Here is a 27,029-nt window from a genome sequence, read left to right as displayed (position 1 = left end):
GGATGTTGATTCGTAATCATGCGTTTCCAATTTTTTGTTTTGTTTTGCAGAGCCCCTGAGACAGCTTTGACAGCCCCCCCCCCCCCTCCCAAAAAAGGATAAAACTCTAGTTCCGCCACTGGTGTACATACCAATGAAGGAAGTCGAGACGTTTTGCGTTTTCAAGATGGAAATGGCGTCAAAATTAGTTAGAAAGTTACTCTTTTCGAGGTCACTTAGGCAGCGCTGGTCTATTTTGACAAAGTAGTGGGGGGAAAATAGTACATGTAAAAATACATTTTAAAAAGTCATCCGAAAACAAAAAGTACAGAAATCTGTTTAAAAAAAAGAGAGAAATAGTCTTAAAGAACGCAATCTACTTGAGCGACAAAGTTATCGTCATTCGTTACTTCCCACCACACACACGCACAACTGTTGGTAATGAGCACCCCCCCCCCCCCCCCACTTCCAGAGTTTCGGCCCAGTAAACCGCGTGCGTCAGAATGTACGTTGAGCGACATCGGATGGCTGAGCGGCGCGCGCGCGCATTCACGCACGCACGCACGCGCGCTCGTACCCACTCGAAGCGCTCCAGCGGATGAACGTCGACGGCGTCGTGGATTCACGCGTCAGACAGTTTGCGTAGACGCGCCGCAAACCCCGAGCTCCAGATGTCCGTGCGTCGGAAGAAAACAAGCCACCCACCCACGTCGGAGTGACTCACGGTTTAAAGTAGTCGAATAAGCGGTCGCCGGTGCGGACGGGGAGATTTCTGCGTGAGGTGATCTGGCTCCTTTGTTGCTCCTACTTAAAAGCCGCGCCGGGGCCGCGTGGTTTTATGGGGCTGAGAGGCGTTGAACTGCAGCCGCCACACGCACACGCAGCCGGTGACACATATGGACAACACGCGTGCGCATCTTCATTAAACGCCGCACTTTTGGCTCGCCCGAAACTCCGCTTAACTTCCAAGTTGTCAGCGCGCCGACGCGGCGATTGGCAGACGGCGAACGCGCGTCGAGTTTAGCCACAGAAAGAGAGAGAAAAAAAAGGACCTCTGAATACTTTGGGCGGGGGCAAGGGGGCGGGGGGGACGTTTTCACAAGAACCTTGTCCACCAAGAAGATGCGTCAGGAGGTCGTGAGGAGAGTTCAGATGTCGCTCGTCATGTTGTCCATGCTGCTGCTGAGCTTGGCCACGGGATTCCCAAGCAGACACAGGAATGCTGCTCACAAGGTACGATTGACACTTTCTGCAAGTTTTCTCAAGTCGAAAACGTCCCGGCAGCACTTTATTTAGATATCTATCGATATCTCTCTCTCCATCCATCACATTTTGGCCTATTTCCTGGGATGTTATGGACCGGCACTTTTTTTTCTGCACTGTCAATTGATAATGTCATGCTTTTGAGTAGAAATGAAAACTTTTTTTTTAATCCAATCATGAATTCATAAATAAGTTCATCAGAGCCAATCGCGTCTCATTGTATGGATGAGAATTTAAATTTTTCTTCCTGTTCGTGGCAAAACTACTGTAAATAAATAATAATTATTTGTCGCAAATAATATTCATCTTTCCACTGTCTTTCTTTCTTCTTCACTTTAGAATAAAACGGAGTATGCCGATATTTGTTCCGCTTTTCCTTTCGAACAGGCAAAAAGATCAAATGTATTCAAATTCGCTCCGCTGAGAGATTCCATCACGGTCCACTGACTCCCGCCAATGTTTCAGCTCTCTTAGCATGTACGGCAAAGTTTGCCTTCGCTCAACTCTAAATGTGTACATCGGTTTTTTTTTCTTGCACGCGTACAAACACATCCATTTTAGCTGCTCGGCGCGCCATTGCCGAGCGCTTTTGTTGCACGTGGAGCTCTTTGGATCAAAGTGTGTTTGTGTCAGGGTTCAGTTGACGCTCCTTCTTGTGTGGCCTCCCATGGATGCTCTGTTGCCCCCACTGCCCCCCCAAAAAAGGCTGCATTTGTACCTTCAGTCTGACCCAACTGGGTGTGTGTCCCTAAGTGCTGGATGGAGAGATTAATAGAGGAAAGAGGAGGAGGAAGAGGAGGAGGGCAAGCCGAGTAAAGTGGGAGCCCAGGAACGATATGCTTATGTAACCAGAATAAGGCCACTCCTCTGAATCTGTCGCACTGCAATTCGGGTCAAGTGTCATTCATCCGATTGTTTACGTTAGCCTTTTTTTTGTGTGTGTGTGTGTGTGTTAATGTGGAATTTCCTGTTTTGGGGTCCCCCCCCCCCCCCCTCCTCTTTCCGCTCCTCCCTAATAACACAAGAGGAAGCGTGTTGAGTCGATTATTGAGATCTGTTGCCCTTGTCTGTTTTCCCATCCTGACCTCTACGACCTTGCCCTGATTCTGCCATCCGTTTGTTTTCACTTTTTGCCCTATTGGGATCAAAGGGGGCGGGGCAACGGTTTATTGTTCTTCGGTAATGGTTTGGAAAGAGCCAAGTACAGAGCCCTTTGATATGTGCATGCACAGAAATCAAAGCTGCCTCGCTGCTCAGCTTCTTACACACGCTTCAAGGTTCCGATTTTATCTCTCACCTCAACGTTTGCTGGACTCATCCCATCTTCAATTCCTTTCTCTGACCTGGGTGTGTCTTCAAATACATTTCTAGGAACTTAACACAAAGTCAGAATCCACCCCCCCCCCCAAAAAAAAGCATTAAGCTAGCTTTAAGTCAGCTAGCTTAATGCTAACACATAAGATAGACGGGCTTACAAATAGCATCTATGCGGCATTGGTATCACGCTTTAAGAAACAATACAATACAATACAATACATGCTTATTTATATAGCAATATAACAATTTTTGACACAACTTTCTGCGCTTTGACTCATATTCGGAAAGTGAGAGTAGTTTTGCCACCTTTCGCCTGAATCCCTCAAACAAGGTTTGGGTGAGGCGAGACGCTGTCTTGAGGCCAGGCAGAGGCCCCCCGACTGCATCCATACGGCGTTCCTGTTAAACACACCGCATGGCGTCAGCCTTTGTGCCTTTGATCAGAATGGAGGAGGAAAGAAGGATCACAGAAGACGAGGGGGGGAGGAAGAGGATGATATACAATGTAAAAGAACACAGGATCCAGATGTGGAGCGGGATGGGATGAGCAAGACGTGAAAGCATGCAGGCTCGCATGTGGCTCCGTAGATGTGAAAGGTGTGAAGATAAGAGGGGTGCGAGTAGACAGCTTTGACAGTGACGCAATGTTCATAACCGCTAAGTAATTGTGGCCAGAGGGATTTCGAAAGGAGGCCTTGATTTGTCCAAATACTTGGCGCTACATTTTTTTAAACCGCCGGGTTAATGTGCAATTTGAGCCGCCACGTCAAGGCTGCATCACATTGAATGGGAAGGAGAAGAGTCGCTTTGATTGGCCATTCCCACTGCGACGCAGACCCCCCTCTTTGAATATTACTGATCATCGCCTGAAGTGTGCATTTACGGAATTTCTCCTTAATCCTTCCTGGCGATGTAAAAAATATGTCATCCTCTAATTGCGAAGAACACGAATCCATTTTGTTTACCATTTTGATCGCCGGAATGCATCTTGATGATGAAAAGCGTCACTTGTGTCACTTCATCTGCACCGTTTATCTCCACAGTTGACACTTGAGCGGTGCTATATTGCGACTGGCAGGAGCTTGTGTGTGGCTCTTGCTGCGGAACGGTAACGTTTTAGTGTCGCGGTGAAATCGTGGAAGACTTTGGTGGCTCTGGAGAAACGCGTTTGTTTTTCTCTCACCTTCTCTGCTCCATTTGGCTTTGATTTCCTCGCGATGCGGCAACGTGTTTGTTTTGCGACTCACCTCTTGACTCAAGCTGGATGAGTCCATTGCATGAGAAAGGAGCAGGAAGCACCTCACGTTTTTTTTTGTTTTTTTTTTAGAACTTTACGACAATAAGAATTGCTTGGAATCAAATAGAATTTTGATGTGTTTGCTTCGAATTAGAATGGGAGCTCAGTTGGCAAATCAGATTACTGAAATGAAGGAAGGTGCGGAGGGAGAGAGAGAGATCAACATTTGATCTGAATTTGTAGTTCTACCGTGCATGACGACCATAAACCGTGATGCCAAATTTGCGGAGGGGGGGGGGGGGGGGGGGCTTCTGTTCGTGTGCCATTCATCATGCTTGACAAGATTGTTCACTAAACAGGCTTTTTGTCTTCAAATGCTTGCATTTGACCCTCCACGTGAACCGCTTTATGGGACAATCACAGGCACTGAGTAGAAAGTACGACCTGTTCTAGATGCCATGACGATAAATCAGCGTCCATTTGGTCATTAACGCAGCCTTTCGTAGCCCCCCCCCCCTCAACTATGTAGGCCTATGTAGGCCACAAACTGGTACAATCTTCAAATTCCATTCCCCTCATATGTTTGAGTCAGTTTTGTGTGCTCACAATGACAAAGATCTAAATTAACAGGGGAAGGGGGTGGGGGGGTTTGTGGGTGGGGGGGGGGGTGATCTACTGGCAAATGTACAGTACGTCGGTTCTCCGGCATTTTATTTTTCAATGTAGCACAAATGAATCGTTGCGGAATTGTGATTGTCATTGATTCTATTCTCGTCCTCTCATTCTTCCGCTAAGGTTAAAATAAGTGGCGGACGTAGCTGCGGGCACATACACAAGCGCGGGGGTCTCACGCCTCCCAGGCCCTCTCATTAAAGCTAAAAGAGGATCGTTCTGGCACAGACCCCTCTTTGTCCGAGGCCTGCATGCCATGACTGTTATGGGAAAAAAAAAAAAGAATGAAATACACGAAGGCCGTTTAGTCACTTGGCTGGTGAGACGGATGCCTCGGGGTCTCTGAGGAGCAATCGGCACCGGCATTTTTCACATTGCTCCTGAAAAAGAAATCATCGGGATTCAGATCATTGTGATGAAAATGCCATTTCATGTCAACGTCGTGAGCGTGTCCTTGGGGGGTATATTCGCTAATATTTGATATAGCCACTGAAATGAATCCTGAATGCTGACAATCGTTCACACATCGGGCGCTTTTCCTCTCTCTGTGCTCCGTCAGGGTCACGGCCACCCGCTTCCCAGCGGCGGGATCCAGTATGATCCCGATGCCTTGGAGAAGCAGAACCAGGTGCAAAGTGTGCCGGAGCCCCACGGCCATCAGAGAAAATGGAGCCACCCTCAGCACCGCTCCGTCGGCGTCCTGCCTCAGCCAGAACCCGAGGAGGAGACCAAGCCCTTCATCCTGGATTTGAAGAACTTCCCAGACCTGGCGAACGCCGATTTGAACTCCCAAAACCCCAACATACAGGTGAGTTCAGTTGATTCCCGGACGATGATGATTCCTTTTTCAAGTCAAGTCAAGAGTATTTCTCGAGCACTTTCAAACAGCCATCGCTGCATACAAAGTGCTGTACGCGGAGCAATTTAACATGCACAATAAACAGTAAGACAAATCGTTAATAAAAGGCGGTAGAAAGCACCAAACAGTAAAATCAAGAACAAACCCTTTTTTCTTGATTTTTTTTGGAAGTGTTTTGATGAACACTTCCAAAATGCGTCGACGTGCAGCACGACAACAGCGTAATTGGAAACGTAAGTAGCGCAGGCGGACGTGGTGAAGCGGCACAAATGCCATTCGTCCCGTTTTATCCTCGACTGTCAAATAACGCGAACCAAAAAGTCGCTTGCCCATCCTGACTCTTTCCATCCGCACCGTCGCATCGAAGGTGACTCACTGCGGTAATGAGAAAGTAGTCGCTCGGAACAAATGCTCACATTCTCGCCTTGAGGGGATGATTTCAAGTGCCTAAATGCTCACGTCTGGCTGGTTTGCGCGCATCCGACGCCGGTTGGGGGATGCCTGACGATGTCGTCATCGGACGCTTCATTTCTCGTGACGGCATCGTGACAGGTGAAGCTCGACACTCACTCATGCGCTTGAACTTCCCCGATGACGCGTCGAGGCGAAGCGATTTTCAAATTCTAGACTGTGAAAAGTGGCGCAAAAAAAACAAGGAAGTGGCTGCGTGGTGTGATGTGACTTCAACGGGGATCGGCTCCCCGAGCCGCTTCGGAAGCCTTTTCCGTCTCATGACTCGGCTTAACGTTTTCACGATGACTGAGCCAATCGGATGAAGGTGCGTTAGATTTGTCGTATATGTCGTCTCGATGCAGGTCACCATCGAGGTGGTGGATGACCCTCAGATGGAGGTCGAGATGGACCTGGCCAAGGACAACGACTGGATAGCGTCCTCTTCGTCCTCGCCCTCTTCCTCGGTCGACTGGCTGGGAGGGAAGAAGCTTTTCTGGCCTCTTTTCTGGAGCTACACCGACTCCGGCGAGGACGGCAACAGCCGAGCGACCATAGAGGAAACCGGCGAAGAAGAGGAGGACGATTATGCTCTCTACAGCAGCGAGGAGCCTTCTCTCAGCGGCGTCGGCGGCGATTGGGGCAATTACTGGAACGAAGGATGGGATCCGCTACAGACCTATTATGGTGAGTGTCTGCATTCTTGACAAAACGAAACGTATTAAGGCGATATTTTGGACATTTGGACAAAGAGGAAGCTGGATGATGGGAACGGACAAGTGGTTTTGGGAAGGCTTGCGCGACAAACGGTCCCAGAGCGGCAAACAATGTCGGCGTGCGAGGCGGGACGAGCGCTGGACCATCCAAACATCGCGGCTTCTGGGCCGCTTTGAAGTCGACACTGGTCGCGATGGTCGCCTTTTGAAGAAGCCTCCGATGCGCTCGCTAATGGCAGCGTGAGGCGGCCACTGTTCCCAGAGACAAAACAGCCCTCTGCTTTGTGGACAATTAGAGGGCGCATTGGGAACGCAGACTGACAGGGGCCATTCCGATGGGCCTTTCATCCTTGCCCGGGTCCCCACGGGCTCCCCCAGCGATCCCAACGGCCCTCGCTGCCCTCCGCCGCTCAGCCTTTTGAGCCAGTTCAAGAATTTCCAAAAAGGGGGGGGGGTGCTGGGTTCCACATAACTTCTCCAGCTACCCCCCCCCCCCCCCCCCCCCCCCCCGTCTGTTTTGCCTGAAAATGTCGTGTCAGCTCGTACACATACTGTACTCGAGTGTCACGAGAGGCAAAAAGCGTATGTCGTCGAAAAGCGCCCAGCCATTTGCCTGCTTCGGGGGGGTCGAGGGGGGGGGGGGGGTCAGTGTCCCAACGCACAAATAGCAAGGAAACTGTACTCGAGTGTCACGAGAGGCAAAAAGCGTATGTCGTCGAAAAGCGCCATGCCATTTGCCTGCTTCGGGGGGGTCGGGGGGGGGGGGGGGGGTCAGTGTCCCAACGCACAAATAGCAAGGAAACTGTACTTGAGTGTCACGAGAGGCAAAAAGCGTATGTCGTCGAAAAGCGCCCAGCCATTCGCCTGCCTTGGGGGGGTCGGGGGGGGGGGCAGTGTCCCAACGCACAAATAGCAGGGAAACTGTACTCGAGTGTCACGAGAGGCAAAAAGCGTATGTCGTCGAAAAGCGCCATGCCATTTGCCTGCTTCGGGGGGGTCGAGGGGGGGGGGGTCAGTGTCCCAACGCACAAATAGCAAGGAAACTGTACTCGAGTGTCACGAGAGGCAAAAAGCGTATGTCGTCGAAAAGCGCCCAACCATTTGCCTGCCTCGGGGGGGTCGGGGGGGGGGGGTCAGTGTCCCAACGCACAAATAGCAAGGAAACTGTACTCGAGTGTCACGAGAGGCAAAAAGCGTATGTCGTCGAAAAGCGCCAAGCCATTTGCCTGCCTCGGGGGGTCGCGGAGGGGGGGGGGGGGGCAGTGTCCCAACGCACAAATAGCAGGGAAAGATTTGAATTTTTTTGTTGTGGCATCTCGCTGAAGCAGGTAGCCAAAAAACATGTTTGGCCTGTAAACATCTCGCTCGCTGTGACAACACACACACACACACACACACACACACACACACACACACGCACAATGCGCCAGCCAGAGGCAACAATGCCCATTAAGTGGTCACTTCTAAAGACAGAGCGCATATAAATCAAGGATGCCTGCCACAGCAGCTTCTGTAATTAAGACGCTCCCGAGACCTCGTTCCCGTACGGCCCACATGGCGAGGTGGCGACGCCCACAAAGTCAAATTGGACGCACGCTACACCCAAGCTGGTATTTCTGCGCCCGCTTCGCCTTTAATCAAGAGCGGCTTGTTTTCGCCGTTATTAACACCACAAAAAAAACGCGGCGCCGACCCGGAGAGCCACCGCGCGGCTTTTCTCTCTCTCTAATTTCGCTTCGGGGCTCTCGAAAAGAATTTGGCTCGGTTATGGGAAAGGTTAGATCAAGAGAAAACGGTCACGTCGATGGAATGGCCCGGTTAACTTTGAACGCGTTCCGCCTTCCGCCGCTCAAGTGCACGTCGAGTACACCGCGAGACAAAATTTGAAAAGGTTTGGCTTGGCGGTCTCCACGAATCCTTTTTATAGATTGTTTTCCACCGCCAAGCCGCTCTCATCTTCGCTCCTGTCAACGTGTCAATTATAATGTCGCCGAAACCTCAAACGCTCGGTATGGCACAGCTCGCACGGCCAAGCGTTGGTCTGAGTTTCTGTTTGCGACTCCAGCAGAGAAGGAGACTGACGAGTGGACTCCGTGGTCTCCTTGTTCGGTCACGTGCGGACCCGGCGAGAGGAAGAGGACCAAGTCGTGCGGCTACTCTTGCACTCTGACGGAAGCCTCCAAGTGCGACCTGCAACCATGTCCCGGTGAGATTGCGTCACAAAAAAAAAAAGGCACGCGGTGACATTTTTGAGCGTTTGACTGCAAGCGCTCTCTTTGCTCCGCAGGTGAAGTCAACACGGTGGTGGAGCCGTTCCCTTTCGACATGGAGAACGGCACCGAGCCCTTCGGAACGGGTCAGTTAGCGCGGGCGATACTCGTTTGTTCCCAATGGCCGGTCTCTTCAATTGTGACCGGCATCCTCTCGGCTCGCAGATGCGGACAGCTGCGAAAAGTGGCTGAACTGCAAGAGCGACTTTCTCCAGAGGTACCTGCGCCAGGCGTTCCTGGAGCTGCCCAGCTGCCCCTGCTCCTTCCCCTCCGAGGCGGCGTACACGGTGGTCAGCGTCCGCGACGACTCTCGCGGACGGACGTTCCGATGGCGCGACGCCAGCGGCCCCAAGGAGCGCCTGGACATCTACAAGCCCTCGGCCCGCGGCTGCATCCGCTCGGCGCTCTCCGGCGACTCGTCCACCTTGGCGGCGCAGCACTGTTGCTACGACGACCGCGGGCGCCTCATCACCAGGGGCAAAGGCGCCGGCATGCCCGACTTGATCAGCACCGAGTTCTCGCCGGAGCTGCACTTCAAAGTGGACGTGCTGCCTTGGATCCTGTGCAAGGGCGACTGGAGCCGCTTCCATGTCGTGCGGCCGCCCAATAACGGCCTCGAGTGTCCGGAGAACCCCCGCGAAGACGTCTTCATGAACGAGTTGGAGGAGGCCCGGGAGTACTGACGGACCGCAGCCAAAACGACGGCCTACCTTGAAACAACATCATGTAGTGTGTGTCCCGCTGCATGCCGCGTAACCGTTGTCACGTATCACCAAGAGAATACCTTCCCCGATCTCCTCACGACAGGCTCCCTTTGAAGGAAGAAAATTGGAGCACCTTATACACGGACGACAAGATCCCGATCGTGCTCCGCGTTAGTCTCGGCACAAGGGGACGAAGACGTACAGACTGGTTTGACTCGCAACAAATGCTGCTACACTCTTAATTCCATACATACGGCGTGGGCGTGTACGTAGGTACGTATATCGATATAAGGTACATACGCGCACAAATCGACTCTACCGCAAGGGGGTCACCAATTCCAGTCCTCGAACGGCCCATAGCCTGCAGGTTTGAGATATTTCCCGTCCTCCAGCACACCTGATGGCATCCAAAACGTGTGCAGGATGGGTCTCGGCGAGGACCGGAGTTGGGGACCCTTGCTCGACCACGTTCTCAGGGGGACTCCAAAAGTAAGTGCCATGAAAAAAAAAAAAAAATGTCGTCCGTTTACCTCGAGAGTTGGACCCGGTAAGAAGACGGCGGTATCAGGCGTGGCTCATCCAGATCAGAAGACGCTTTTCGTTCGGACGTGCGCTCGATTGCAGTGATCAGACAGAAAGGACGTTCCTGTTCCTGCTCAAACACACACACACACACACACACCCTCGGTTGCTCAATGTTCCTTTCTATCTGATCTACTTCTGTAGATGCTGGCTCCAAATCCCCCCACCCCCCCTTTTTTTTTTTCTTCAGGAACTGATCTGAAACGGAAGGCACTTTATTTAAGGTCTGTACTGTATATAAAAATGCAAAAGATTTATTGATGAACGGATATTGCAAAGACGGCCCGATCAAGTGTTAATATGGACAAAAAGCATGATCACTTTTGTGGTTTCTGAGTCTCGTTTGACATCGATGGTCTTGTACAGTATTTATTTGTCTGATCGCTCTCTTTCTTTTTATTTTTAAGCTATCAAACACGGTGCACGTGTTGGACTGACATGAAGGCACCGCATTCGAAAAAAAAAAAAAAGAAAAAAGTGAAGAACTTTTGCATTGCTTCATCCATCTGTGTTTGTGTTGTACTGCAAAGCTTTTTTTTTTGTTGTTGAAATGATACTGAAGAAATATATATATATATATATATAAATATAAAAAAGTGCATTGATCATGCTTTAGCCGCCATTGCTTCTTTCCGCACTTGAAAATGCTAAAGTTCAAGAAACAGGCTCTTCTGTGGGGAGGGGTTGGGTTGTTCGCGCTTAATGATCTGTGACCCTGCGGTTTGTACGTCGCTCTCTCCCCTTGATGAGAACTAATGGGGCTCTTTGCCTGACGTACGTTGGAAAAAATAACTCGACGCGGTCTTTTTTTTTCACCGAGTAGTCGACGTATAAACGCATACTTGGCTACATCAAGTCTCAAGCAGTTAGATTAGTGGTGGGGAAAACTTCGGTCGGCGTCCTACCTGCTAACGACCATAAAAACCACGGGGGGGGGGACTCTTACAATGCACACACACACAAGAATCACACAAATATTCGTCATATGCAATAAACATGTACACGGTGTTGAGAAAACCATCGGTGTCAAGGTTCTTTGGCCCAAGAGTTCAACCGTGAAGTGGTTCGGCGGTCGTGTTGTGCTTTCACTGAGGATTAAACGCCTTTGAGATTTAATGTTCCAAGGTCACGCTCATGCAAATCCAGAAGCTTAGGCAAAGAGATGCTCTAATTCTCCGGCTTCGCGATGCCCACCCGGCGAGGAGGACAACATGGCGTTGCGCAAGTGGGACGCAATTAGCGGAATGGCGCGCACTAATGTTGCCCATCGCTTCCTCTCCGATGTTGCGGGAGGCGAGCCAAACACGTGTTCAACACATTGCAGCCTCAGCGAAAACAGACAATTCACCGCAACTTTTTCTTTCGTGTCAAGCTCACCTTTTTCTCACGACATTACGTTGCGAGACATTTTTTTTTGCAAGCACCACTTGATTCCTGTAAGGTTACAACTTTTTGGGATGCCACAAAAGGACGTTATTCAGAAAACATAAGCAAATGATTCTCATCAATTATCGATTTATTTGTTTGTCAGCCAAGAAGGGAGAAGTTTGAAACTAGAGAACAACCTGCGGTGGCGGCCAAAGTGACCAGAATCGGTGTAGCGTGACTCCTTTCACAAGGATTTGTGAAAGTGCACATGAATAAATGATTGAGCGGAGCAAAGGTGGCCGCTTGGTGCCTACAGATGTGTTTACTTTGAATGGCTGGCAGCAACACGAGATTTCCTGTAGGTGTACCGCAGGCCGCGCCGAGATGCAAACAGCATAGCCTTGTTTAAAAAAACTACCCCCCCCCCCCACACACACACACACACCCAGCCAGCCAGCCAGCACCCCCACGACCCATAACCTCCACGCCTGCATGCAGACTGCCTGCAAACAAACCAAACACACAGTGCATCAATGCTCGTGTGTATTTGAGCCGGTCTACCTGCCGGATTTGCCCACACACATAAAATACCAGCGGACCTTAAATCTTGTGGATTATGCAGTCTTGGATTTATCCCATTCCTTAGGCGGTTTGAAACACTGAGACGCTTTGTGTGGATCTGCAGGTTGAAACCTTAACTCGAGAGAATCGACGTGGATGTTTTCTTTGCTTTGCAGCAACGGAAACATCCTGGTTTGCATGTTGGCTGAATGTCAGTCAACACAATTTATTTGGAAACATATTTTTTAGTCCACAAACTACTGTTGTGAGGCGTGTGCGCTGTTGTGTAACATTTGCGTACTTGAATGTGGTGTCATCTAAATCTAATTTTATTGTGAACCTTTAAAGGCTAGTGGGGGATTAGCTCAAATGGTAGAGCGCTCGCTTAGCATGCGAGAGGTAGCGGGATCGATGCCCGCATCCTCCAAAGCTTTTTTTTCCTTTGGATAACTTCGATGTCCGCTTTTTCCAGCACAAAGAACGTCCACTGACCAACACAAGATCTTGTGGCACGCCGGGTGTACGTGGGGGATTAGCTCAAATGGTAGAGCGCTCGCTTAGCATGCGAGAGGTAGCGGGATCGATGCCCGCATCCTCCAAAACTTTTGGAGCACTTCGATGTCCGCATTTTCCAGCAAAATGAATGTGTGCTGACCAACACAACACTACTCGGTAGACGTGTGAGATCAACTCAAATGGTATAGTTGAAGCGTAGTGTGTGAGGAGGAGCAGGTTCGATACCCGCGTCTTCCAAGTGTTTTGATGCACGTCAATGTCTCCCGTCGCTGATTATCTGATCATTTAATCAGGTGTGTTGCACCAGGGAGAGAGAGAGAGAGTGAGAGAGAGAGTCAACAGGCAGCAGAGTGGCAACTGCTCAGCAAGCTCCATGAACATTTCCCCTCAACATGTGCGTGTTTGTCCTGCTTTTGTCCACCAGGTGGTGCTGAAGAACCTGATCCATGTTGTAAAGTCGAGTCGACCTGTTGCAAAATTCCAATCCGTCCTTGATTGGTTGATTGTATGCAGGCCCTCAGGAAATGTGGCGTCACGATTCACTTGATGTTCCACACGCTGACGGGTGACGGAAGCTCCACCCCAAAAGCACAGCATATTCAATTTTCAAGCACACTCACCTGCTTTTTGTTTGACTCTGCATGCAGTGCAGCTTCCAGTCAGAGTGCTGCCAGAGACCCTCCACTTGCTGGTCAAAGAGACAAATGCGACAAGCTTGTAGCAGGTCCTCACCGCTGCCTCCATTTGCAACGTTGCTGTCGAAAGGTAAGAAATAAGAGCTTGACGGGTCCCTCGTTTGTGGCGTTGGGCAGGTTTGACCACCTTGGATGAGTCGCTGGACTAGTCGCGGCTTGGCCTGTTGCCGTTGATCACAGTCGACCAACCTTTGCGGCAAAAGTTTCCAGTCTCCAGTTAATCTACACTTCAAAGCAAGTTGAAAAACGAGGAGCTGCAGCATCGTTTAGAAAACTAAACTCTATCAAAAATGATTCATGTCAGGCTTATTCGCAGGTAAGCATGGGGAAAATGGGCGAGAAGAGGGAGCAAGCGCCTTGTAGCCACTCATAATAGGAAATGAAAAGTCCACGTGGTCCAGCAGCCAGTTTCCAGGCCGGTGAAATCACGTCCGCGTTAGCATGCGTGCATGATATCCATATACACCTCACACGTACAAACGGAGCCAGTGGGGCGGACGCTAATCACAAGACGCACAGTGTGTTAAACCAAGTGATGCAATCCCGCAGTGACACGTTCCTCATTATGTGTCGCACTGCGGTCTTTCACCTGATGTGATGATCTCATAATGCTTCCTTACCACACGCGTGCTACATTTTCCTTCCCTGTCACACACGATTATGCGGCAAACATGACAGAACCTTTGCGCTATGCACCCGTTTCACTTGTTCCTAAGCGATGACCAAGCGCAATGGAAAGAAATAGATATGGAGCACTGCAGAACGCCAAGATCGTTTCCCAGACCTCAGACCCTCCTGGCTAGCATGACTCCCTTTTGCCAGCACCAGAACAGAGTCCAAAAGAGGTCACAAGAAGTCGGGGACATGACTAAAATAAACTGCAGGCTCTGCAAATAGAGAGTTCAATTTAGAAGGAAGGGTCACACGGGCTGTACTGTACGCATTGAGCAGGTTTTTTTTGAGTTCTATAACAATAACGCGTCAGGGCGGACATGACGTGAAGCGGTCCCACAGAGTCGAAGTGCAGAAAGACTCATTTTCGGGAAAATCGGTGGATAACAAATGATTTACTCGCACTCCAGAGACCCAACTTTTTGTATGCACAGAATTAAAAAAAAAAAAAAAAAGTAAATTTTACATTATGAGGTTGGTGGTGAGCCACAGCTCCCGTTTTGGCCGCTAGATGGCAGAAACGTACAAACTTGGCCCCTCTTTAGGCCAGGCAATCCCAATCCACTCTGGAAGGCTTTCACAAGATACCTGCTTGTATTTGCATCTACAATTCGGAATCTGATTTGCATGAAAAAGACACTGCATCATCTCGCATGATTCTGTAGCTTCGTATGCGCGTGTATGCTTCTCACGCGCGGGTTTGCTTGAGCAGCTAGCCCGTGTGTGTGTGTGTGAGAGCAGGAGGAAGCATTAGCAGTCTGCACTTGATCCAGCCAGCGCTGGCCGGTCATGGCCGCTTTGCATCAGCAAACAAGCGCTCTGACATATTATTTTCACCTCTGGGGTTTGGACTCTATCCAAACCGAATAGTGCATTCAAGGTGGTTCAACGCCATCGAGATGAGAGTTCAAATCGCCGGGCCCAGAAGTGATTAATTCATTAACTGAGAATGGCTTTGTTGTCCTTTGAGGGTAAATATGCGGCAAAGCTTATATTCCAAATGCTCATACGTGAACTTCACTTTGAGGTAATTACTCGGGCCCGCCGCCATGTGCTTACTGAAGATAAAGACCCGCTTCATGCTGCGTTCGCCACTTCCAACGCTACAAACTTGCAGCTCGGAATTCGGATGTGACCTTGAGAGTCGCTAAAAGGACATGAAAGGCGTCGCCGGCAGCAGAAGCGACGTCTTTCGCACAGCCTCCTAATCTCCGGAGGCTGTTTTCTCGATGAGGGAGGCTGATAAGCGAAGCGTCGCCGTTGTCTCCGGCAGTGCAGATACGAATCGCTCCAAATTGGGAGTCCTCGAAGTCAGGCGAAGGATTTGAACACCACTTGGAGCATTTGTCGCGCGAGCTCATTTCCCGCTCCGTTTCTCACGTTCAATAAATGTAACGCAACTGAGTCTGAGCAGTCGATACGGCACATGGGGGGGGGCTGACATGGTTGAACTTGTCTGCGTTTTTGTTTGATCTGTTCATAGATCTGATTGGAAGACGGTGTCGCTCATCTCACACTTCTCCTCGAGAAGGAAACGTGTTAAAATAGAACCTCGGTGATGGGGTGTGGACCATCCATCCATCCATCCATCTTCTACCGCTTATCCGGGGCCGTGTCGCGGGGGCAACAGCTTCAGCAGGGAAGCCCAGACTTCCCTCTCCCTAGCTACTTCTTCCAGCTCTCCCCGGGGGATCCCGAGGTGTTCCCAGGAAAGCTGGGTGACATAGTCTCTCCAGCGTGTCCTGGGTCTTCCTCGGGGTCTCCTCCCGGTGGGACATGCCCGGAACACCTCACCGGGGAGGCGTTCAGGAGGCATCCGAATCAGATGCCCAAGCCACCTCATCTGGCTCCTCTCGATGTGGAGGAGAAGCGACTCGACTCGGAGCCCCTCCCGGATGACCGAGCTTCTCACCTTATCTCTAAGGGGGAGCCCGGACACCCTGCGGAGAAAACTCATTTCGGCCGCTTGTATCCGGTGTGGACCAAAGGCAACGGAATCCAATCACAGGCAAACGCACCGAGAGTTGGATATGCAAAATGGGGGAGATGCCACTCCAACTGCAGCCCCAAGCCGCAACGCGACTTATGTTCCCCCTCCCCCCTTTCGGGATGGTGGGGAGGGGGGTCCCAACCTGTGCTTTCATCCCCATTCATACCAGAGGCAGTCCATGGCCAAATTCTCCAAATCTCTATTTAGAGCAAACACTTTTCTTTTGAAAAGTTTTAAGGACGACAACATCCGCGTTCACACAGACGCACTTTCAAAAACGACCGACAAGCTCGCCGCCAACACCGAAGTCTTGGTGGCGGGCTTGGATAAGCCTCCAATGAGCATTTGCACCGTTTTAAAAAAAAAAACAAACCCAAACCATATGCTCTAGCCACCCCCCCATTTTTTTTTTGGAAGGAGGGTTGATTGAGTCAAAGCAACACGTGACATTTGAACATGAGCAAAAAAACGACTGTGACCGTGTTGCGTATTGTTTTGCCAAATTGCATCCAGCCAGATGGAGAGAGAATTCAGATAAGCAAAAGCTTCTACCATCAGAACGTGAGTGGATGCTTTAACGCGCGAAACGTGGCGGACTGCTTTTCCCTTTTTTGTTTGTTGCCAAGTCATTTACATTTCTTTCCTTGTCAAAAGCGAAATGGAACCGTCACAACCGTGTCACCCTTGGTTTTTTTTTTTATCTCTCTCTCTGTGTGGATTAGCGGCAGTATATGAAAGTGTATGGTAATGGGGACATGCCTGCGTATGCTAGCCCAAGCACGGCCAATCTGGATCCAGGTAACGGGGGACGCGCGGAGATCACAGCGCATGCATTTCATCCTCCACCGTGGAGTAGTCATGCGTGACGGAAAAACAAAAATACATACTATGATTTTGTCTCCGTAGATGACACAGGCTCCCTTCTTGTAAATTGTGCAGCATTTCCCTTGCAAATGAGGTAGCAGATTAGATTCCGTATTAAGGGTCAGCGCCGCTGAGCTGTGGAAAGTCAAAGCCAATCTGAGGCGACGTTATGATTATACGAAGATTCTGAATCGCATGTGATGCATTTTAAGTGAATGAGAATTTGTTCGATTCGTATATTACAAATAACGGCATTCAGATGAGATCTGTTGATCCTTTACGGACTGGTTTTAGGAGTCTTTTTTTTTTTTGTAGGACTTTTGATTATGCCATTTGAATTCTGACTTTGATGCAACCTGGGCTGGGAGTTTCCCTTTGGGAAGGACGGTGACTTTGTAGATGACGGGTGATTTTTTTTTTTTTTTAAGGATTATAGGCCCTTCTGCCGTATCAGAATAAAGAATCGAGATCGATGCGGCACACAGCCCAAGCTTCTCTTACAGATGTCGATATCCATCTTTCATTCATGCGGCAAGTCCGAATCCCTTTTTGGGTTTTTCGACGAGCAACCGACAGTACATCTAAGCTTTCCAATTATTATTATTTTTTTTCTTAGCGTAATGCTAAGCGTAATACACGTCTGCACTTGATGAATGTATGTAACTCCGACTTCTTATATTCAGGCAACATGCGATGCTCACAAGAAAATAACCGCCCCCGAGTCATAAGTAAGTTCAAGTCACAAAGACAATCTCAACTTCATTGCCTTCAGCAATACACTTTGATTGCTTGCGGATCAACACACACACACACACACACACACACACTCCTCTATAGATGCGCCGCAGACAGCAACAGTAAACAGTGTGCGCTAGAGGTAATCAACCTTGGCATTCTGGCCTAAATAAGTAATAAAACACTTCATCAAGCTCCACATTTGATGCTAAAGCAATAAGTGGCATTGCACGCGCATCCCTGGAATTAATGTCCCGCCAGAAAGGTGTTGGAAAAAGATAGAGGGAAAAGGAGTAGAAGAAAGGAGAGGAAATAAGCAGCTACGGCGGCTGATAACAAGGTTGGACCATGTCGCTTGTTCGGGAGATAATGGAAGTTAAATAGGCGGCCCGGTAGTCCAGTGGTTAGCACGTCGGCTTCACAGTGCAGAGGTACCGGGTTTGATTCCAGCTCCGGCCTCCCTGTGTGGAGTTTGCATGTTCTCCCCGGGCCTGCGTGGGTTTTCTCCGGGTGCTCCGGTTTCCTCCCACATTCCAAAAACATGCATGGTAGGCTGATTGGACGCTCTAAATTGTCCCTAGGTGTGATTGTGAGCGTGAATGGTGGTTTGTTGATGTGTACCCTGCGGTTGCCCGGCAACCTGTTCAGGGTGTCCCCCGCCTACTGCCCGAAGACGGCTGGGATAGGCTCCAGCACCCCCCGCGACCCTAGTGAGGATTAAGCGGTTCAGAAAATGGATGGATGGATGGATGGAAGTTAAACAAGAGTTGGTCTTTCCGGTAGGTTGGGCTGCTTCCGTCATCTATTTGCGGTTTACCTGCCAAGGACAAAAGGCAGCAGTAATTAACGGGATTGTAATCGCAATCTGTGTTTACAGGAGACCGCCAGCCTCCAGTACGCCTGGCGTTCAGCTACGTTTACGCGATGTTTCCGGCAGCCGTGGGAAGCCTGATTCCCAAAATGCAACATAATGTGGTCTAGCACGGGGTTGCTTCAGAAGCTATATGTCTGTAAAAATAGTTGCGCAATATTTGTGTAACAAAGTGCTGCTAATGAACAAACAACAAATCGGCTCCTGGCACTTTGTTTTTGCACTTGGCGTGTCATGTTCCGCTTTGTTTTGTTCTTTTGTTTTTTTTCTCAGCACCAGCTGGAGTGTGGGGCGTCACCCTTGGTTCACCTGTGCCTGATCAAGGTACTCAAGTGGAGGCCCACTTAAGGACTCTGACTTCTTGTCTCGGACTATTGCTCTTGTGTGCCATTTCTCTTGTTTTTGTTCCGGGTTGCTCTCCTCGTCGTGGAATATTTCAGCCTGTGAGTATTTGTGAAATAATTGTATTTGTTCCTGTTTTTGTGTGATTGAACTAATCTCATTTGTTATTTTTGAATGGTTAAAATAAAATAAAAACCACCAGGCGCACGTAGCCCCCAAAGCTCGGTTGCATTTCAAGTACAAAACGGTTTTGATCGACATGATGCTTTTTCTTGCCTCTTCCGATTCATATGAAAAGAGCACGTATCAAATCTTGAATCTGAAAAATGAGCATGATTCCCCCACCGCTGAAGAGTTCCCACACGGGTCTAGGACTACCTGTCTTTCTGTACGCGTTACATGAAAATTTCCTTGTCGTCTCTCACGCGGGCTCAACACTCTTGAAACTAAAGCAGCGCTGATCAATGGAATCTAAATTCTAGTGAGGATTATAATAGAGGCATTAAGGTCTATTGATTAAAGGTGCCGGTGCTTGCTGCACTATGAATGGAAAGTCGATAGAAGGCTGACCAAGTACGACCCCCCCCCCCCCTGTATGATACAGAGGGACTGTGCTGTAAATGTCGAGAGAGCAGTTCATTACTGGTGAATTGGAACATATTTGGCTTGACTTCATTTAGTTTTCTCTTTTGGTGGCTTGACAAAGGAACAACATACTTGGGATAGAATTCTCTGCTGTGCTAATAGAAATGAACAGATCACTCGTATCCTCAAAACCCCCCCAACGACTGCCAATTCATCAAGGCATCCAGTTCAAAGTCATTCTCCTCCTCTTCAAACGTCTCATTGACATGCAGCGGAAATTACGACGACCTGACTATTCATCGTGACCGATTTGGATGGAGCGCTTAGCTTGAAGACAATATCATTTGATCTTGCCGATGCAGCAGTTTAACTGTTTACGTTGCCAAACGGAAACAGCGCCGCTCCCTATACCTCTGTATGGAGGTGCTCTTCATAGAAGCTAATGCTAATTTTTCATGCTAATTTTAGGCATAACAATGAGGTGGGACTGCAGAACGGCTTGCCCACAGATCTTGGTGATCTTTTCCAGTCCAGTTGATGGAAACGTTTGCAGGGAAGTGTTCTTGCAACACTCCGCTACTCACTCGCACTGCTATAAACGAACCCACTATTATGCTTCACTGTTTCAACAAACGATAACAAATGAGCCATAGCCATTACAGCAAATCTGCATACACAATCTATAATTATCTCTTGAGCAAGATAACGCGCATCTTTTTAGTGTAATGTAGTCTGCCCAATAAGAGATAACAGACAGTCATGCAACAATCAGCAACCGGCACTCATTAAGCAGACAATGAGGAGAGCAAAAAAAATTGAGCCAACCATCTTTATCGCCGGGCAGCACATTTCTCATCCACATCCTTTTGCTGCCACTCATGCAAACTATATTTAACTCCTCAAAATTGCCCTTCAGCGTGCACCCCCCCCCCCCCCCCCCACACACACACAAAAAATCAAACCACCGGCTATTATTTGCTTTCATTTTTGTGTTTGTGATGATGACAATAATAATATTCTGGTTCTAATGTAGATGTAAGCATCCTCCGGGCAAACAATGAATGTTGCCTGGCTCATGAAAGAGACACAAACTCTCATGAAAAAAAAAAAAAAAATGAAACCTTACATGTTTACATCGTTTGCTGTATGGAGGGCCACATTCTCCCCTCCCATGAAAGGCAAGCACAAATTGCCCCGCGGACCAGGAAACGCCGACCATACTATAGCTACACTTTTTTTTTTTTTTTTTGCGTGGTGACCCTACATATATTAATATTAAAGGTCTGTTCGACAATTTGCTTCATCCATCATTTTGTTCCTTTTTTTTTTTTTTTTTTTAAATCACATGTCTATACCTCGGTCCAAACTGACCTGGAGCCCATCTAAGCCCTTGTGGAGTTAGAACGTTATACAGCGTGTCACCCCCCCCAGCCCCCCCCAAAAAATCTCAAAGGAATAGTCTGCAATCAAATGCTAAGGTTCACAAATTCCGTTAATTCCCGCAGAGTAAAAGATGCCGACAAAAATAGGTGGGCTTGGAGGGAGATCTATATTAAAAACGAAGAAGAAGAAAGAGCAATTGAGCTTGGGGCATCAGTAGGTGTGTTACATCAGAGGACTGTAAAAAAAAAAAAAGATTGGGTCCGAAGGGAGTTTATATCCCTCGAGACTGAATTTCAAAGCTGTCTTATAGTTCATAAAAAACATCCCATGACATAACTCAAGAGATTTTTTTTATTTCATTGCCATCCTCTGATGTTGTCCTCACGTCCAACCCATAGCGCAAAGGCTTGCATCGCCCACCTCCTCCAGTAGTAGGAGCTGTCATCAAGCGCCGAGCGGGTGGAAACCGACTGCTGATGACCTTACGTGATGAGGCTGCGCGTCAGCAGTGGCGTTTACTGGCGAGTTGCCGGCCTATCGGGCTTTACATCACGCACGCACGCACGCCCGCGCATTATGAATGAAGCAACGTTGTGCTTTTCGGCATTATGGCGTTTTTATTGGTGGTGGACGCGGCCCGAAATGCGGGCATGAAAATTTCGCAATGTTGAATTCTTTATTCATGTGATTGCGGTTTTGCTTCTCATTCTCTCTGCATTGTCTGCGTTCAGCACTTTGCTCTCCGTCGCTCTCTTTCCATCTTCACCCTCTCCCACCATTCACACTTCCTCCCGAGGACTCATTCGTCTCACTTTATTTCCCATGAGCCTCCGCTAATTGTGTGATTACAATCGCTCCACGCTGTTACCGTGGTGACGGGGCAGGTGCATTTTTTTTTTTTTTTGCTCTGGATGCAAGTTTTACAACATACCGGGTGTCATATACCGAGGAGGTATGTACACGTTGTGTACAATTAAATACAGTCGTACGCTGTTCTTGGTTCCTACAGAAGATTGTTTTCGGGGTTTGGTTTCGCTAGTACAGTTGCGATTGTTAGTCTTTATATTCTTCCTCTCTCGGATTATTTGCCAAGGTCTCCGTTGAGAGCCGGCCTTTGTGTGCCTTGCGTCACGTGACGACCTTTCTGCCGCGTATGTCATCTGCCATTTTTCCTTCCCGTTGAGCTTCCGGAGGATCGTAAAGTTATTAGAGAAGAGCGGTGTTTAATTCCTCCAACCCGTGCGTTTCTTTCGGCGGCGTTGTGTTGTACCTCTGACAATAATTTGTGCTCCCTGTCCAATTTTTCTTCCGTTTTAATTTGATGCGGCCGACAAGAAGATGGCGGTCTGAAGAAAAACATCTGCTCCTCTTCTGACCAAATAAATCGTCTACCCCCCCCCCCCCCCATGCACAAATGGTCTTTTTTCACCTGCACTTTTATAATTATCATGATTTTTTTTTTGTGCGTTTGCATATGTGTGTGAAAGCTTGTATGTTTGTGGCCTTTTGGTCAAAAAAGAGATTCCCCCCCCCCCCCTTTAGGTTTTATGAGTGTCTGCGATTGTGTAGTTTATTGCACCTCTGTGAGCAATAGAGGATACCCTTGTTTGTGTCAAACCAGGAAGTCAGAGCAACGTGTTTTATAAGTCGCGGGAGGAAAAAAAAATTGTGTTGATCACGATGCCGCATCTCCGTTGAACGCAATTCGTGCGGCTGCTACCTTCTCCTTCATTATTCCCAAATCAGTTCGAGGGAATTAAGGTGAATGAAAGAGAACCCGGAAAAAAGCCAATGCCATTTCACATCGGAGGCTAATTAGCATTGGAGAATGGCTTTTCGGACATTTCCCATCAGACGGCAAATGGAGGCAATGTCACAAACAACTTGACATTGTTGCTGGTCGTCAATGGTGACCCCTGCCGTAAATGTCAACAAATTCCAGCCAACTAAATTAAAAAGCTTTGGCTGACCTTAACTCGAGTACTATCTGCCCCCCTCCATCTTCCTTTTCGAGTTTCAATATTTTCCTCAGTCACATCCCCGCGCCATCTCTGCTCTCCTATTCTTTTCATTTCCTTCCTTGTCATTTATCTTGCCTCTACTTTGCTGCATGACGGGGCTTGATGTCACACTTTGTTTGGCTTTTCTTTTACCACCTTCCCCTTTTTCATTTCCTCTCAAGGGCCCCTTCTCTAGTTTGATGTTTATCACAAGGAATATTTACGGGAGACAGTCCTTTAGTCAAAACTAAGGCGAAGCGGTTTTAACTTCTGTTGGTTGGAAGGAGCAAAGTGGAGACACCCCCCCACACCTCCTTCCCCACCACCCCCTTCCCCACCAACCCTTTAACATTGAAAACAAAAACAGTTGACAGGCATGGTGATACATGGTAAAGATGTAGACTGGTCTGGACCATAATCTTGTTGCGTCGACATTCTTTTAATGATTGCCAAATAGACTGCTCATTGAAAAAGTCACCACAGGTACAATTTGGATCTTGACAACTGGGGGCCACTCAAAACAAAAAAAAACAAAAAAAACATTGCATAGCTACACACAATGTGCTCGACATGCAAGCGTCAGAAGTGGCCCAATGGTAAGATTATGAAGTATTCCGTACTTCCCTTGTATTGTTCAAAGCGCTCACATTGTTCTTCCTTCTTACAATAAGTGTGTACAAAGTACACCGATGAAGAACATGTTTTGGTATCCTTCGTGGGTAAATCACTTCTGCTGCAGTCGAAGGCCACACGGTTCTATAAAACCGTTCTTTTTTTTTTTTCTGAAATCCATTAAAACACTTCAGTCTTACTTCCATTCATGCAACCTCGACGAAACAACAAGCAAGGTTATTATTTGAAAATATAAAAAATTAAACTTACATTTACATTTTCTGAATTCTGATTGTAATTTCCCATTGCGGGACAAATAAAGGATATCTTAATCTTAATCTTAAAAAATGACAAACATTTACTGTACATTCTCCCTCTGTCAGAACCGGAGGCCACAGACAAACCCGCCTTTGTCCACTCGACTTGCATGCCGATCGTCCGTCTGGAGCCTCCGAGGTCTGTTGTGAAGCATGACGAGCTGTGGATGACCGGGTGCGAGGTTTTCCTTATTTTTACGAGAAGAGCAAACGCTCTTATTCCTCTCTGCTTTTGCTAAACGCCTCTGAAGCCAAAGCTGACCCTTCTTCTCTTCCTCCCCGACTGCTTCAGCCAGCAGGTTGTTTTGGAGGATGGAGTCCGCCGATGGTCTCGGGTAGTCCTGGTCAAAGGTCAAAGTTCACACTTTTTTTGTTGTTGTTTTTTTTTTTGTAACGTCTGTACAGTAATCAACAAATACATGACTCACCGTCAAGTTGAGCATGTTGTTGAGCAGCATTCGTAGTTCCTCAGAGTACTGTCCCGGGACTCTTCTCATAGTCCCCGCTGGCATATTATCGGCAAGCACTTTTTGGTCCGGGGTGGGAAAATAACGGCTGTCAAGGAGAAATCAAGACCACATGAGAGACCTTTTACTCAACAAATATCCAGTCGGTAGGCAGGGTTTGAAAAAGTTACCATAGAGTACACAACTCGTACAGTAAACAGCCCAGTGAGAAGATGTCACATTCCTGAAAAACCAAACATGAAAAGCACTTTAGGAGTCGAAGCATCCGCACAGCCACTTACCAAAAATGGTCATTCTACTCACCGCGGACGTGCAAGAGGGCTTTCCAAGTTTGACGTTCTGCTCGCTGTCCAGGAAGATGTTGCTTGCTTTCAAATTGTGATGAAGGAAACCGGGCCTGCCGTTACGCTTCCTGTGAAACTTTTTCAAGGCTGATGTGAGCTGGGCAATGACTCGCAGGATAAATCGTTCATCCAAATGACGCCTAGCATTTAAAAAAAAAAAAAACATGACAATGAGATACTATATTGCACAATATCTTTCATTCATTCATTCATCTTCCGAGCCGCTTGATCCTCACTAGGGTCGCGGGGGGTGCTGGAGCCTATCCCAGCTGTCTTCGGGCACTAGGCGGGGGTCACCCTAAATCGGTTGCCAGCCAATCGCAGGGCACACAGAAACGAACAACCATTCGCACTCACACACACACCTAGGGACAATTTAGAGCGTCCAATCAGCCTGCCACACATGTTTTTGGAATGTGGGAGGAAACCGGAGTACCCGGAGAAAACCCACGCAGGCCCGGGGAGAACATGCAAACTCCACACAGGGAGGCCGGAGCTGGAATCGAACCCGGTACCTCTGCACTGTGAAGCCGACGTGCTAACCACTGGACTACCGGGCCGCCTGCACAATATCTATAGAATGCAATATCTGACGGACATATTTTAAAAATATGCAGTGAAAAAAAACCTTCTGGGGTCCCTTAACAATTACAACGATGATATGGATTACACACAGAGCATTTGATTGTTTTACAATATTTTGTAGTTGTTTAACTGGAGAGGAGATTTTCAATTACAAACGACAAAAAAATGCAAAAAAAACCCCCGCATGAATTAATGGATTTAGATTTACATTTAGATTCAAGCCATGAATGTATGCAATACATAACATGATGAGTATGTGCCTTTGTTGGTCTTCCTTGTTTGTTTTTGTGTCCACCAGTTCTGGTCATGCGGGTCCCCTGCGTCAACCAACCAGCTGTGGCAACCCCTTTGCTTCTCGCCCAGGTGTTCCTCGTGATGTCATCAGTCTCTGCTGGATTGTCGTCGTCCTGCCACGTCCGTCGGTGCTCCTGCCTTTGCTTTTTGTTTGTTTGTTTTTGTTGTGACTTTGGTTTTCAGCATTTTGTGGACCTCGGACTTAATTTTTCCAATGTTTTGGGATTACATTTTCTTCAACCCACCCTGCCTGCCTACCTGCTTTGTGAGTCCTCTACCATCACGCAACATGACAAGTTCAACTGGTAGGTGATCCAATTCTTACACTGAAAATGCACGCTGCTGCATTTGCATATGCACGCGAGAGGCTGGAGATGGATGTACTTACTTTACACAGAATAGCTTGGTGTCAGCCATTCATGTCCTTTGCTTCCAGCTCATATCTACTAAACATTGTTGACTGTTTCCCTTCTGATGTCATGAAACTGTGTACCCCATGAAGTGACCACTGTACTGATTTGTACAGCTGTGCTTGTCATGGAGTTTTGTTTGGTTTTGCTGTTCGGTGCTTCCTACTGTCTTTGTTACCGATGTGTTGCTTTGCTGTTGTATATGTTAGTTGTTGTATGTACAGCACTTTGTATGCAGCGGTGGCTGTTTGAAACTGCTCTATCAATACAGTTGAGTAGTCTTACTCGGAATGATCATTACCTGAAGAAGCTTCCAGCAAAAAAAAATAAAAAAAATCACCTTTCCCTTGAGGCAGAGGCAATGAGGCTCGCCAGGGTGTCACCGGTGCAGTCCTCCATCACAATGTAGAGCTTAGTGTCGGCGCTGTCGATGATGCAGTCGTAACATCTCGCAACGTTCGGGTGCTTCAGCTTCTTGAAGAAGTTCAGCTTCAAGATCAGCGCCTGCGTCTCACTCTCGGTCAAAGTGTTGTAATGCATCTCTTTCCATACCAGAACCTTTGCGGAGTAAGTTGGCATGTCAGTGGAGAGCAGCATTTATATTGACAATAAGTGGAAGAATGATTCCATTCGGTTACTTTGGTTGCATAGAAGTAGTATCCAACGGTTTGCTTTTATTTCTCTTTGTATTCATGATCAAAACATTTTGACTTTTGTACTTCAGAGTGTGTATTATTCTTTCTTCCTTTCCGTTTTTGTTTTTGTTAGCTTATTAATTAAAGGAGTTGAATAGCAGGCCTTTAAAAAAAAAATCCATAGTTTTTTTTCATCGCCTCTGGCATTACCTCCATATTATTAAGGACATATGAAAATATTTGTACTCGTGTCAACTGTTTACCGTTTTGTTCAAAAGCAGAATTGTCTGCAAAACGAAAAACTCTCAGTAGCATATTTACTCACTTTTCCATCAGATTTCCGTCGTATCTTCTGGCATCTTCCATGGAAACCCAAAGCAATTGTGTAAAGCACATCGTATCCGGCGAGCGTTGATGCCATGTTGATGTTATTTGCTAAGGTCAGCAACCTCAGCGAGTCGACATTTTCCATACAGCATAGCCTCTTTCTTGACCTTTTTGCATGGAAACGTCGTTGGCGGTTTCAATTCATAAAAAATTTAAATTTGTGATCGATTTTCTGTGCCGGTAATGTCTGTTTTTTCCCTGCCGGTGTTATTTGAATTGATGACAGCCGATGGTCAGCGAGGCTTTAAATGCTGCGGCTAACTCTCCATTGTGATTGGTCGGATTTTTCCTCCACACTCCTCTTGAATGATAGGACTCCATTGACGGGATTTAGAGTTCGGGTCATC

The 27,029-nt window shown here is 48.0% G+C and overlaps 2 protein-coding genes and 2 non-coding genes across 5 annotated transcripts; 3 read left to right on the top strand and 1 right to left on the bottom strand.

The window, feature by feature from the left end:
* The first annotated feature begins 122 nt into the window (after positions 1 to 122).
* Positions 123 to 9,612, top strand: ism2b (isthmin 2b). 2 transcript variants are annotated; one of them, XM_052052337.1, is made up of 6 exons: positions 123 to 1,212; positions 5,028 to 5,276; positions 6,143 to 6,464; positions 8,559 to 8,699; positions 8,781 to 8,849; positions 8,929 to 9,612. In XM_052052337.1, the coding sequence occupies exons 1-6, from the start codon at positions 1,102 to 1,104 to the stop codon at positions 9,444 to 9,446; spliced, it is 1,410 nt and encodes a 469-aa protein (XP_051908297.1). In that variant the 5' UTR covers positions 123 to 1,101; the 3' UTR covers positions 9,447 to 9,612. The 2 variants fall into 2 exon arrangements, with proteins under 2 accessions (XP_051908297.1, XP_051908299.1); XM_052052339.1 differs by having other exon boundaries at positions 124 to 1,212; positions 8,562 to 8,699.
* Positions 9,613 to 12,332: 2,720 nt separating this feature from the next.
* trnaa-agc (transfer RNA alanine (anticodon AGC)) lies at positions 12,333 to 12,405 on the top strand. Its single transcript has one exon. It is a non-coding gene; the product is annotated as a tRNA-Ala (tRNA).
* Positions 12,406 to 12,504: 99 nt separating this feature from the next.
* trnaa-agc (transfer RNA alanine (anticodon AGC)) lies at positions 12,505 to 12,577 on the top strand. Its single transcript has one exon. It is a non-coding gene; the product is annotated as a tRNA-Ala (tRNA).
* An 11,022-nt stretch (positions 12,578 to 23,599) lies between these two features.
* Positions 23,600 to 26,782, bottom strand: LOC127592006 (serine/threonine-protein kinase Nek2-like). Its single transcript, XM_052052368.1, has 6 exons — positions 26,621 to 26,782; positions 26,001 to 26,218; positions 24,331 to 24,511; positions 24,198 to 24,250; positions 23,989 to 24,115; positions 23,600 to 23,901 (listed from the first exon to the last, which is right to left on the bottom strand). The coding sequence occupies exons 1-6, from the start codon at positions 26,765 to 26,767 to the stop codon at positions 23,623 to 23,625; spliced, it is 1,005 nt and encodes a 334-aa protein (XP_051908328.1). The 5' UTR covers positions 26,768 to 26,782; the 3' UTR covers positions 23,600 to 23,622.
* Positions 26,783 to 27,029: the final 247 nt, after the last annotated feature.

Source organism: Hippocampus zosterae, chromosome 19 (genome assembly GCF_025434085.1).
Source record: "Hippocampus zosterae strain Florida chromosome 19, ASM2543408v3, whole genome shotgun sequence".
Lineage (NCBI taxonomy): Eukaryota > Metazoa > Chordata > Actinopteri > Syngnathiformes > Syngnathidae > Hippocampus > Hippocampus zosterae.
This window is presented reverse-complemented; position numbering and strand designations above follow the sequence as displayed.

What these genes read in the sequence shown, in the direction of transcription:
- ism2b (XM_052052337.1), top strand. Translation starts at nt 1,102, where the DNA reads ATGCGTCAGGAGGTCGTGAGGAGAGTTCAGATGTCGCTCGTCATGTTG. An exon ending in TCCGCTACAGACCTATTATG is followed by an intron (nt 6,465 to 8,558) that starts GTGAGTGTCTGC and finishes TTGCGACTCCAG; the next exon opens with CAGAGAAGGAGACTGACGAG. An exon ending in CACCGAGCCCTTCGGAACGG is followed by an intron (nt 8,850 to 8,928) that starts GTCAGTTAGCGC and finishes CTCGGCTCGCAG; the next exon opens with ATGCGGACAGCTGCGAAAAG.
- LOC127592006 (XM_052052368.1), bottom strand. Translation starts at nt 26,767, where the DNA reads ATGGAAAATGTCGACTCGCTGAGGTTGCTGACCTTAGCAAATAACATC. An exon ending in TACGAGTTGTGTACTCTATG is followed by an intron (nt 24,116 to 24,197) that starts GTAACTTTTTCA and finishes TCTCCTTGACAG; the next exon opens with CCGTTATTTTCCCACCCCGG. An exon ending in ACAACATGCTCAACTTGACG is followed by an intron (nt 23,902 to 23,988) that starts GTGAGTCATGTA and finishes ACCTTTGACCAG; the next exon opens with GACTACCCGAGACCATCGGC.